Source organism: Leopardus geoffroyi, chromosome B3 (assembly GCF_018350155.1).
Source record: "Leopardus geoffroyi isolate Oge1 chromosome B3, O.geoffroyi_Oge1_pat1.0, whole genome shotgun sequence".
NCBI lineage: Eukaryota > Metazoa > Chordata > Mammalia > Carnivora > Felidae > Leopardus > Leopardus geoffroyi.
The window spans coordinates 98,342,558-98,356,412 of NC_059337.1; the positions used below are offsets into that span (position 1 = coordinate 98,342,558).

The 13,855-nt window shown below is 35.6% G+C and overlaps 1 protein-coding gene across 5 annotated transcripts in view; it reads right to left on the reverse strand.

Annotated features, from left to right (window-relative positions):
* Positions 1–13,855, reverse strand: part of MAP4K5 (mitogen-activated protein kinase kinase kinase kinase 5) — a 117,686-nt gene that overhangs the window by 8,704 nt on the left and 95,127 nt on the right. For 3 of the 5 annotated variants that reach the window (XM_045450930.1, XM_045450928.1, XM_045450932.1), the window contains exons 21-28: positions 12,646–12,725; positions 12,283–12,343; positions 8,674–8,676; positions 8,475–8,589; positions 8,050–8,108; positions 5,754–5,857; positions 5,190–5,367; positions 1,941–2,009 (exon numbers count right to left, since the gene is read on the reverse strand). In XM_045450930.1, the coding sequence (XP_045306886.1) occupies positions 1,941–2,009; positions 5,190–5,367; positions 5,754–5,857; positions 8,050–8,108; positions 8,475–8,589; positions 8,674–8,676; positions 12,283–12,343; positions 12,646–12,725 (669 nt within the window). The remainder of the gene's footprint in view (positions 1–1,940; positions 2,010–5,189; positions 5,368–5,753; positions 5,858–8,049; positions 8,109–8,474; positions 8,590–8,673; positions 8,677–12,282; positions 12,344–12,645; positions 12,726–13,855) is intronic. The other 2 variants (XM_045450931.1, XM_045450929.1) reach the window with 1 other exon arrangement.

A 13,855-nucleotide genomic window follows, 5' to 3' on the forward strand; every position in this document is an offset into this window, starting at 1 on the left:
TTTTCATTTAGGATATATGGAACACTTACACCCTCAATTTTTAAAAAGCATGATGTTTCAAAGTGTCTCCTTGGTGTCCAAGTACTCAGCAATCAGAATTTTTCCCTTACACATTATATAATATATGATATGTAATATTTGCAGTAATTCATAACTTTAGTATGTGAATAGTATTCTACAGAGGCATACAGGGGCAAAAAATAGTACTTTTCAAGGGTCATAAGTTCTTATAAGTAAACTCTGGGATGGTGAGTATACACAAATCTATTTTTCATCTATTTGTTTTTTAATTTAACCATCTTTAGCTCTGACTTGGAAGACACCTGTTCTGTATATTACTTTCTTATCTGTCTACTATGATTTGTGATTATAGGCCTGTCTCCACTGTTGCTTACTGAAACTGACTTATACTGTATAGTTGGCAACTCATTTTAAACGTCTTATTCTACTCCCTTTTAAAAACCTCAAGAAAGTCAACTTTCCATTTACCTTGAATAATTGGGATATGGAGGGCCTAGCTAATCAAAGCTTTTAAAAACATTTTTGATAAGATATATAAAATATAAATATATTTTGATAAAATATATAAAATGCAAAATGAAAACTAAGCACAATTTATTTTCCTTAGATGACTCAGAAGGTTTTTAGGGATTTCAACATTAAAGGATCAATATTATTAAAATTAAATTCTGATTATTTGCTTAATCAGTACTGAACTTCCCACTTGGTTAGATAAAAAAGAATTTCTTTTTTTAAACTTTTTTTTTTTTTCAACGTTTATTTTATTTTTGGGACAGAGAGAGACAGAGCATGAATGGGGGAGGGGCAGAGAGAGAGGGAGACACAGAATCGGAAACAGGCTCCAGGCTCTGAGCCATCAGCCCAGAGCCCGACGCGGGGCTCGAACTCCCGGACCGTGAGATCGTGACCTGGCTGAAGTCGGACGCCTAACCGACTGCGCCACCCAGGCGCCCCAAAAAAGAATTTCTTAAATACACTTTAAGGTAACAGAAGAACACTCCAATCTTACCAGTATTCAAAGAATCAAAAATACTTAAAGAAAGGATGATGGGTGAATGAAACACTTTGGGTTTGTTCACTTGTCTATAATATGAGATAGTCTTTATGATGCCCTAAGGGAAATCCACTAAGGAACTCTTTAGAGAACAGAAGTTAGGACAAAAATACAGGCAAATTAAGTAGTAGAGCAATTTTAAAAATTACCCTGAACACCTATGGGCAGGTCCAGTAATTGAAAAAACATTGAGATGGACAAAACATAGCAAAGATTGCCAAGTTTCAAGTATAATTCTAAGTCTTGGTGAATTTCACCTTGCACAATGTACTGCATAAAAATAAGGTGAGTTTTTAAGAACCAGACTGCTTCATTTGAAAACTGAAATAATTTCTGTCGTTGAAGTTTTTTCTGCTTCTCTATTGCTTATAGTACAACACACATCTATCAATAACATCTCTCCTTGCATCAAAAGAATCACAACTAGCAGGTGAGGATGTCAAATCTGTCTGTACATTACACTGTCATTTCTACATGATTCCAAAAGTTCATGCTATATGACAAAGTGACCATACTAATATAACCTTCTATTTTTTCCAATTATAATGAGGTAGGAAAAAACCCTCAGAATAGTTTTATACAGAATTTACACATAATAGTTTTACACAAAATTTTACTCCGTGGTAATGGCAAACTAGTATGTTTCCAAGTAGCCAAACAAAATTAAGAAAAAGTCACAGAGAGTAGTATTAACAAACCAATTAATTACAATATCTGTAGCCAATTTAGGATTTTCATCAATAAAACAAAACCACTTAAGGTGGAAAAGTAAAAATCTTGAATTACAGCTTAGTAGAATCAATTCCATGAAAAGATCTGTTATATCAAGCAGTATACTCAGAATAAACTTTAAGATAGTACTTACTATCTAAACACACTAAAACGGTATCTCTCTCCAACTGTGTTACATGAATGGAATCCAGCTGTTGGCTGCCTTAGAAGGGGTAAAAAAAAAGAAACAGGGTTACCATTACACAACAGGCTTTAAAAACCAAAGCTTAGAAAAGCAACACAAATTCTTATTTTCTTCTGTGATTTAAAACTAGTCTTTGAAATTTAACACAGAAATTGTATTTTGTAATTATGTTATCTCTAAGAAAAATTTACGTAGGTCAACTTAGAAAAGAACTTAAAATGCTAAGCATGGCTAAATGAGCTGAGAAAAGCTCAAGTTTACATTTAACTAATACCTCAGCTGGTTCTAGAAAGATGTTACAAACATAAATTGAAGCCAACGGTAAATATGGGGAAGAAAGTAAATGCATGCTATACAATGACTAGATTTTGCTGTGTATTTTATAGTAGCCAATGGGAGGACGGAAACAAGTTCATCAGTTAGGTGATCACAGCATCTGAGATAAAAATAAGTCAGAAATTCAGAAAAAGCAAAAAAAGATTAATGAAACTATGATCAAAGAGAAACGTTCCTGGTGTTGGGGTGTGTGCATGTATAAGTAGGACTTCCTTAATTAAGAGGACACAGTAATATAATGAACAATACTGTCAACAACATCTTTGAAGGAAGCAACTTTCAGAACTTTGCTGATATTCACAGGGCCGCTCTGCTAACAGATGTGATGACATTTTTGTAAAACATTTTGGTAAAATAATTCATTTTAGGCACTCAGATTGCTTGAATGGTCTAGCTAAATCGAAGAAAACATTTTAGATAATTTAGGGCAGTCATTTTTAATTACATCTCTTTGGGAAGCCCATGGATCCTCTCCCTACAAACTACACATCTGACACAAACACAAAATTTTATATATTATTTTGGGGTGTTTTGGACCTTCCAAAAGCCCATTCAAAGACAAGAATTTAAACTGAAATTAAAAGAAATTAAAAAATAAACTGTTGGTTCCTCAGGCAACACTCCAAAAAATAGTTTTTCTCAACAAATTTATATACATGCTTTTATTCAGCAAATATTTACTTAGTGCTGATAACAGGCTAAAGACCATCCTTGGAGATAAAGATACTACAATAATAAATCAGACTAAAATTGAAGACAGTCTTAGAACAAGAGTTCATTTTAACTGTTACAACTCTTGCCAATTCAAGGCCTGACCTCAAAAATGAAGACAGACGGGAGGTAGATTAACAATCATTTGCAAAAATGGAGAAGCCTACGTAATACAAGGACAACCATTGCTAGCGGGTGATGTGAATGATTAACCTTAAGCAGAGTCCAAGCTCTCTCTCAGAAAGTAATTTTGGGTATGCCTTAATTTTAGCGTAGACAATGTTAAAAGTGGGTAGAATAGTACCCTCAAGCATTAAAAAACCAAACAGCAACAACAACAAAAACCCTCAACCCCCCCACCCACAAATTCAAAAGAGGACTAACTAAATGTCTACCCCTGAGCAATGCAACTTAATATATCAAATAGAAGCAAGTGGATGCAAACACATATTAAATAATTGTATGAAATGACTTGCTCTATACTATTATCATATACTAACCAGTAGGAAAAAAAAAAAGTTAGGGCTATCTGCCAAAAATGATCTTGGTTTTTAAATAAACTGATCTTTAACCCATCTTTTTTTTTTTTTTTTTTTTTTCAACGTTTATTTATTTTTGGGACAGAGAGAGACAGAGCATGAACGGGGGAGGGGCAGAGAGAGAGGGAGACACAGAATCGGAAACAGGCTCCAGGCTCTGAGCCATCAGCCCAGAGCCTGACGCGGGGCTCGAACTCACGGGCCACGAGATCGTGACCTGGCTGAAGTTGGACGCTTAACCGACTGCGCCACCCAGGCGCCCCTAACCCATCTTTTTACAGTAACTACACAATAGAAACATGTTTCTATTTGGGCTGCTTATATTTCAGGATAACAAAACAACGTCATTTGTATCTGTCAGCTGTACGGGAAGGGATGCATCTAACTCAACCAAAAGCATTAAACAATTAAGTTAAAGAAGGGGGTGGAGTGTAGGTGGGGTGGGACGGCACAGAATACAATCTTATTTTACTGTAAATTATGACTTGGTCCATAAAGAAAGTGATTATAGTCACGTGCATGCTGGAACTGGCTTGAACTGGGTTGTTAAATTTGCAGGAATTTTGTGAGCCACATGACATAAGGTTGGTAGTTTGAAATATTCCCTTGGTGGGAGTATTTATACCACAGAATTGGCAACTATTACAAGCCAGGCTTCTCTGCACCCCAAGTGCCTGTTGTTAAACATTTATTAGGACACCACTGGTTCATGTTGATTCTTATTCTCAAAGTGACATGAGTGTGGTTCTACAATAACTTCAATAGCTGGGTTGTATAAAGAATTCTTGCAATTTAGCCTTACAAATGAGCAAAAGCCAATGATATTTAATAAGAATCATCAAACTTGATACTTGTAACAAACTTCTTCACAAGGTAATAGAGGATATTATGTGGTAAGTAATGAAATAGTTATGACTGAAGCTTGCTTGACTTCACATGTAAAAAAAAGATGATAAATACAGGGTTACGGATGATCAAATAATATATTAGCACAAAAAAAGGTAAAAGATTCCCTTCATTTCACTTACTATGCAGATTTAAAAAATAAATTCTTGGTTGATTTGTTCCAACTTTAAAATTTAAGAATCAGCTTCCCAACCTTTTTAGAGCTTTCACTGAGACATATTTGATAAAATCCTAGGCAAACGAATCATTCTAAGAAAGTCCAAGAGCTATTTCCCTGTATCTTTAAATGCTAAAGCTTGGAGGTCACACCTGAGAAGCTTCTAGTCAAGTCTGAAAAGCACTTGAACATAATGATTCTAGGAAGTGTGTGTGTGGGAAAACTGATAGGAACCAAGCTAAATCTCTTTGCTTGAGAAGCTGATAACATTTGAAAAATACCGTAGAAAACTTATTTATTAAGTTCAAAAATTAAGTGGTAACATTTTAAGGTCTTTATATGTCAGGAATCATTAAACTTTGCCTTGGTAAAATAATTTGTATCAATTGCCTCAGGCAACTAGAGATCATACACTATATATACATGTTCCTCTGGGCTTACTTGGGAAACTATGTTGACGCTCTGAACCAGCCCATGCTAATTGAGCTTATTCTGATTCTTTTACATGCAAAAGCATCAATGTTTTAACATCAGGTTAAAAACACTTACCTGCGCCAATTTCTGTAAACCATGAAGATGCAGAGTTCAAATTGATTGTCTCAAACTGAACGACCTGATTTGACTCGGTGCCCTTGCTGATAGCTACACAGACCATAGGGTATTCCTGTTCTGGTATTACCAGCATTTCAAAAACATTCAAAGGACTTGGCAAAGGAAAATCAAAGTGCTGAGAAAAAACAAACGAAGTATAACTTAGAAACAATCTCTTCACTCATACCATTGAATAAAGCCAAAAAAAGGCTTTCATTTTCTCCTTGATTGATCTACTTCAAAAAAGGATTACATCTAACATCTTGATAAGAATGAGTTTTCTATAAAATAGTTTTAGAGAATTGGCCATATTCATCTTTATGGTTGCAATGCTTCTATAAGTTTATTGACATAAGTTAAAGAGGAAATCTTAACAAGAATGCAAGAACCCCTAAACCAAGTAAACACCAATAAATAACTATAAATGTGCTGACCCTAGATAGTAGTACTGAGATCTTGTACTTTCAGCTTCAGTTACACACTAGTATTTTCTAAAGAAGAAAACTACAGAGTAATATGTACCTTTATCAACATGAACTTCTGCATAGGCTCATACCACTGGAGTAAAACAATTCCAGACTGTAAAGCTCCACAGAGGTATTTATGTCCTGTGTAAGGGTTTCTGACTGGAAAGAAACAAAGCAGAACAGCATAACCAAAACACTGACTACCTTGATGTGAAAACATAATTAGTTTAGTTAATTAAAAGTAACAACTGAGCTATGCTAATATAAGAGCTAACTCACTTTCTTTATAAAGGCAGGGATGATATATGGGAAAAACAATGAAATGTGGCCTGCCATCAATATCAAAATATGGATGGAAGAAGAAACTATTTTAAGTGATAATTTAGCTAGTAAAGGAAAATCATTGTTTCTATTCACCAGGGTGGTAAGAGTAAGTAAAGAAAGATGATGTCTTCTCTTCTGGCTTTGTTACTCCTTCCTTTTCACTTTATCTCAATTTTAAATCATACACATTTACTCCTAAACATCTTTCTTCACTGGCTAGGTTGTTAAACATAGGAACTTTCTACGAGGATGATATTTTAAGCACTAAAACACCTAAACTTACTTGCAACCTAAAGAGCTGGTTTTTTTTGTTTTTTGTTTTGTTTGTTTGTTTTTTAAGTAAATTGAGTGAAAGAGAAGGTCTAGGAAGCAACCGAAATCTATGATTTCATTCTTGGTATAGTAGTTTACAGTTGTCTACTTAAGTCAAGATGGAAACTTGTCTTACTAGTTTACTAGTTTCCTAACTTTTACATTTTACTAAAGTTGTAACTTTCTTGACTCAAATCTACAAAAACTCATATTGGTCTGTCCTTCTCCCCAATTTGACTCTCATCAACAATTATGTGTACCAATTACAAGAGTAGTTATTTGCAATAAGCTCTACCTTAATGTATTTATGAGTTTATATCTTAGATTATATATAAGCTTCTAGACCTTTCTTGAGTCATAGATCTTGGGAATCTGATAATAGATATGAACCTGATTCTTCCTAGAAAATGCTCATGAAATTTGTTTATAACTAGGAACATATGCTATGCAACTACGCAGCATGAAGACCAATGAATACACTCACTGCTTCAACAAACAGAATTAAACAGGAAGTTATGAGCCCAGGATCTGAAGTCATTAGACTGGGTCTGATCCCAGGTATCTGGGTATCTGATCCCAGGTATCATGGGGTTATCTGAGGGTTAAATGAGATAAGATAATTAAACAGTAAAGAATTTAACCTTGCTCCAAAAGAGGTCTAGCCTGTGCCCACCTCTGCACCCCCCCCCCCCCCCCCCACTCCCACTTTGGAAGGTAATCTCTAGGCCACAGGAGAATGTCGTGTCTGATAGGAGTGTCTTCATTTGCCTGGGGCCTCGTGTCAATGAATTGCCTCAACAATATGATTTAGATTGGGGCTTGCAATGCTGGACATTCTTAGGGTGAAGGACAGTCGTGCCAAAAGATTGACAATGTGATTTAGAGTAGGGGCTTTGGGTCATGCAGTACAAACTGACCTCTAGAGGTACTGGATATTGAGATCAGCCATGTACACAATCAATCATGCCTGTGTGATGGAGCCCTAATAAAAACTGTTGAGTATTGAGGCTGCTATATGCTCCCTGTGGCAGTACTCCATGTGCACCATCCCACATCACTGCCAGAAAAGTAACACTGCCCATTACTCCATGGGGAGAGGACAACAGAAGCTCTATGTTTGGCACTATTCCTGGACTCTGCCCTATGAACGTCTTCTCTTGGCTGATCTTAATCTCTATCCCTACCATAACTATGAATGTAACTACTTTCAGTGAGTCCTGAGTCCTTCTAGAGAATTTTTTTTAACATGAGGGTGTTTTTGGAAACCCCCCAAACTTGCAACTGGTATCAGGAGTGACGGTGGTCTTGTGTAGACTGTTCCCTCTAACTTCAGTTAGCTAAACTCCTGTAATAATGTTCGTAAAGTACTATGCAATAACAGTTACGTAAAATGAAAGTGTTAAATAAATGGTAAGTAATAAATGATAAACTAGGACATTAGCAGAGATACAGCCTCAGGGACTATGGTTAAAAACCAGGAACACTGTAGGAACACTATGTTCTGTGAAAGCATTTGGACTATTACCTCTAAACATTTTTATGCCATGTCCTGCCATAGAGTCTTGTGCTCCAATGGCCCCTTAACTACTCTTCAAAAAGAAATATAAAGGCTCCTTTCCTTCCTATTTGATACTATAGGACTCTCCATAGCCTTAAAGAATTAAAAAAATGTTCAAAGTTCTAATTATCCAGTTTGAAAAATAGCATTTACTCACCTATGCAACATTTGTGGCAGCCTTTTGTATCAGGAATCTTTGTTGTTAAAGCAAACTTTCTGAAAACATAGGACAATATAAATGTACTCTACTGCGGTGGTTCCCAAACAATGATCTGTGAATTAGTTGCATTAGTCAAGCAGCTTTAAAAAAAACAGTCTTGGATTCTGACCCCAAACTATCTCATTTTCTAGGACTGAGGCAGGGCCTGGAAATTTGTATTTATAATGCTTCTACAGGTGATTCTCCTGAACAGTCAAGTTAAGGAAACACTCATCTTTTGCATTCTATATGACATGCACTTTGGTGTAAATTACCTTTCAAAATTAAAACAAAGGAAGTTTTTTAGTGGGCAAGGAATACTGGCTGTTTTAAAAATAGACCCTAAGGCCCTTCACTCCCAATAGAATTAAAATATTTTGTACCTTGGTAGTATGCGATCTGGAAACCTATGAGTTTGAATATGGGCAGCTAATCCTGGTTTTTTGGCTTGTTCAAACAAAGCTATAAGATTATGAGAGTAGAGTTGAAAGGTTTTTCCTATAAAAGAGAAACATGTTACTTTTATTAGAATCTTTTACAGCAGAGAAACAAGAATTTTCAAGCAAAAGAAAACATAATTACCTTCTAAAATAAGGAGTCCAGAAATGTTCAAAGAGCCAAGCAAAATAGAAAAACACATACAAAAAAACAAACAAAAAACAAACACAAAAAAACACAACACCCAGTTAATACCATTTTGAAGGATAAGAGAATTTTAAGAAAGCAGATAACTGCATTTTCTAATGCACAAATTGGGTATGTTCTGACTAACAGGTGTTCTGGGCAGAATATATATAAGCCTTAATGAAGCCAGCACAGAAAGAAAAACTGTTAAACACTGTTATACAGAGGACTGAGTTGCAATGATGCACATGTGAATATTTTAGTATAACATGGAGAATTCTGTAAAACTATACACACTATCTTTCTGGGATAGACCTATTTATTAATAATTTTTCAAAACACCTTGGATTAAAATTAATTGTGAATGAAGTCTTATAAATATAACAACAGATTAAAATACTAAGAAAAGTAAAGAAACTAATATTATATGCTATAATACAAGGATAATGGAGCTACAATTTCCATACAATCAAAACCATAGCTGTGTTAAGCAGGGGGAGATAAGGAAAGCATCTTCTGATTCCTCATTATATATGGTATGGTACTATAACAACATAAAACAGTATTTGTCATTTTACTATCAGAAAACATACACAGCTGACCGTTGAACCCAAGTCCAAACTGTGTGGGTCTGCTTGCTTACACATGGACCTTTTAAAATAAATACAGTATGGTACTATAAATATATTTTCTTTATGATTTTTCTTAACAACATTTTTTTCTCTAGCTTATTTTAAGAATGTAGTATATAATACATATAACATGCAAAATATGTGTTAACCAACTGTTTATGTTATCATAATGCTTCCAGTCAACAGTAGGTTGTTGTAGTTGAGTTCTGGAGAGTCCTAAGTTATGTAGGGATTTTCGAGTGCACCAGGGGTCAGTGACCCTGAACACCCACATTTTTCAAGGGTCAAATGTATATGATATAATCTTATGCTACAGTGTTGAGTCTTATCCTCAACAGAAGTCTTTGTATTTTCTCGGAATGCAAACATTCTGTCTAACACCATACCACACCCTTCTACTCTCCATTGCCCCCTTATATACATAGCTAGCTACCCTAACTAGAACACGCATGTAATATTTATGTGTGCACATCCACACAAACACAGACCCATAGGCAGAATCATGTTTTCTTCTGCTGAGCTCTGCTACTTACCTTCATTAAGTCAACTAGAATATGGAAAGATCTAATTTACAGGCTAATTTTTCCCCATTTTCCTGTAGTTATTTTATAAATATGTAAGATGTATTCTGTGTGATTTTTTTTAAAGTTTATTTATTTATTTATTTTGAGAGAGAGAGTGAGCAGGAGAGGGGCAGAGAGAAAGGGAGAGACAGAATCCCAAGACAGAATCTCTGTGCTATCAGCACAGAGCCTGACACGGGGCTTGATCCCATGAACCGTGAAATCATGACCTGAACCAAAATCAAGAGTCAGACGCTTAACCATCTGAGCCACCCAGCTGTCCTGTCTCTGTGTGGCTTGTAAGCTTATATCCAAGGACAGGTAGGAATAGGGATAGAAACAGAGAGTTAGAGGAAAGTGATTTTACATGTATACAATTCAGAGTTGTTAAACAGAATTGGGTTAATTTTCATAATAGTAATATATTAATATTTTGGTAATAGAAATAAAAAAAAACTGGGGGGAAACATAATTAAAATCAAAGAGATTAAGTACTCTTACAAGGACCCCAGCTTTTTAGAAGTCACTTATGTGCAACCAAATAATATGCTCTTTGTAAACACTGTCATCAGCTCAAATATACAAATTTCTGAAGAATCTCTAATAAGCAATGATTAGTGGAAGAGTTTAAATTATACACACACTTAAGCTATTTAAAAAAAAATTTTTTTTTAATGTTTATTCATCTTTGAGAGAGACAGAGACAGGATGTGAGTGGGTTAGGGGCAGAGAGAGAGGGAGACACAGAATCCGAAGCAGGCTCCAGGCTCCAAGCTGTCAGCACAGAGCCTGATGCGGGCTCGAACTCACAAGCTGTGAGGTCATGACCTGAGCTGAAGTCAGACGCTCAATCGACTGAGCCACCCAGGTGCCCCAAATTATACACACACTTAAAATTATGAAAATTACATTTCTTAAATAGGCCACAATTCATAATAATCTGCCTATCAGTAAGGCTGTGTATCAGCACTGATGCTTTAAAGCATAAGTAGCTAGTGGTGCCTGGGTGGCTCAGTTGGTTGAGCATCTATATGACTCTTGGTTTCAGTTCAGGTCATGATCTCACGGTTCAAGGGATTGAGCCCTGCGTTGGGCTCTGCAATGACAGTGCAGAACGTGCATGGGATTCTCTCACTCCCTTTCTCTCTCTGCTCCTCCCCCTGTGTGCTGTCTCTCTCTAAATAAAATAAACTTAAAAAAAAAAAAGCATAAATAGCGAAAGGTACACTCAATACTGAAAAGCCTGACAGTACAGTAAATAAGAGCCAAGTTATAATACATACAGAGAACTGAACAAAATTTGAGAAATACTAAAATAATTATTCTAAATAGAGAAAAGGGGCGAATGCTATTTTAATAGCTGATAGCATTAGGATTATTAATTAAGGGACAGAGAGAAATAACTAATTTTCCTGTGCTCTACTATTAGAATGAAAGTGAACAGCAAACCTCTAGTCACTTTAAAATGTAAGGAAATAGGTTTTAGTAGGTAAGAATTGCAAAAAAATAAATAAATAAATAAATAAATAAAGGGCCTAAAATACCACCTACCCTACGTGAATTTTGTCAGCACATGTCTGTGTGAGTCTTCACTGTTTACTAATAAGCACTCTGGAGATCGTCTCATTTAATCCTCACAGCAACCTCATGGGCTGCTATTGTTACCATTGTCCACATTTCACAATTAAGAAGACTGGGGCCAAGAGAAGGTCACTTGTTCAAGATCACAGAGAAAGGGAGCAGCAAGATTCTCTGATTCCTTCCCTTCCACCGGTAATTCTCCATGGAAGGCACACGGTGATAGCGACAGTGAGGGTGGAGGAGTCTGAGTGGAAGGGGATGGCCTCAGGTAACAATCAACGGGATAGTCCTCAGGTGTTCACATCCTGGACGGGTTTGGGAAGTGCTACCTTAACTGAACACAGGGTCCTTTCTCAAAGTTTCTTCCCATTCTAAGTTTGTAGAAAACATCTGCAAGTTGCAAAGTTACTATACATAGTAAAACAAATAACACTTAAAAAATAACGTCTATTAAAATTATCTTTCTCTTGTGTCAACTATGCTTTAATTAAAAATATGACATTTCAGGGGCGCCTGGGTGGTGCAGTCGGTTAAGCGTCCGACTTCAGCCAGGTCACGATCTCGCGGTCCGTGAGTTCGAGCCCCGCGTCGGGCTCTGGGCTGATGGCTCAGAGCCTGGAGCCTGTTTCCGATTCTGTGTCTCCCTCTCTCTCTGCCCCTCCCCCGTTCATGCTCTGTCTCTCTCTGTCCCAAAAATAAATAAACGTTGAAAAAAAAAATTAAAAAAAAAATATGACATTTCTCTGCTTGTCTATGGTTTATTTTTCACATTATTTTCATTATATACATACCTGATAACGACATTAAAGTATTATTGATAACATACAGCCAAGTACATTTCCGTGGAAATAACTATAAAGAAAAAAAAAGAAGGGAATTAAAATTCTCCAGTTTTCATTCCCTTATGCTTTAACATCCAAATTCTAACAGTCTGAAATAGTATAAAAATAACTATTTTCTACCTTTTAGTAAATTACAGAAACTTTACAAAAAAAATCTTGTAATGTGAACATGTAAAGAATACAATTTCATCTCCTTAAATATTTAAATCATAAACATTACAACTGAAGCCCATAAAAATTGATTTAAAATTACAAGACTTCTTTTACCCAATACACCCACACTAATTTCTTGAGTTAAAACTCCTAAATTACCTGTTCCATCGTTGCCTCATGTAGCTCATTGAGATTCAATGTGTAAATACCATCTTCAGTTCCAAAAATAATGTACTGATCTAAAACAGTTAAGATAAATCACCAGAATTTACTATCATTTTCTGAAATAATTAAATAAAATGGCTCTGTGATTTAATGGTGTTGAGAGTTAGCTGGCCACCCACCCATCCGAAGAAAAATTATTTTCTAAAGTTCATGCCATCTGCTTTACATTTTTCTCCAATTCTGATCTTATTTTTAAAAGCAGATATATTATCTGTTACTCATTCACTCTAGCTTTATCTTATATAATCCTTCCTTTCAACATAATTGTCATGTCTTAAGATTTTTCAATGTAACTGTATTTTTGCCAGGTATCTCAAATACTCTTTGAAGGACACTGTAAATTAAATAGAAATTATAAATCATGACACACCAGAAACAATGAGCATACCTAGTGTCCAGATCTTGGTTCCTAAATATATTACTTTGCACTAGAAAGAACCAGGGCTGCTTGGAGAAAAGATGGATTCCAATTCTGGGGCAAGAAAAGTGTAAGATGAGCCTAGAAATCTTCCTGTGCCAGAAAGGTAGGAAGTGATCAAACATTAAACTCAAGAACATAGGAACTCTCCCTGCTCAAAAATTCTGGGACAATTTAAGCGCTAAAATAAATAATAATATTAATAGATCATATCTCCCTGAATAAAATTCATAAGTTCAAACTAATATAGGTACATAAATAAATGGAAAAGAAGAGAAATTGTCCATGGATGTCAGTGGATTGTCAACAATCAATAAATGCTAAAACCAGTTGGTTAAAGTCTGATGAACAAGAGGATATTTATATAGTCTCAATGTATTCCATATTACTTATCAAGTAATTACTAATTAATTAAAAAGGGAAAAATAGTCACTTGACAGTGGAGAAAGCTAGTGAACACCACCTTAACCAGATGGTCAACGTTAATATCACTAGTGTTTGGACAAGCTGACAGCATGTACCTTCTGATACGATGCACTAAGAAGAGCACAATTCTTTCATATTCCCACCAAAAATGCATTCCTTGATCTAAGTATGAGGACTCATCAACAAACCCAAATTAAGTGACATTCTACAAAATAGATAGTTCCAAAAATGTCAAGATCAAGAGACACAAAGAAAGGTTGAAGAACTGTTCCAGACGTGAGGAGACTGAACAGTTGTGGT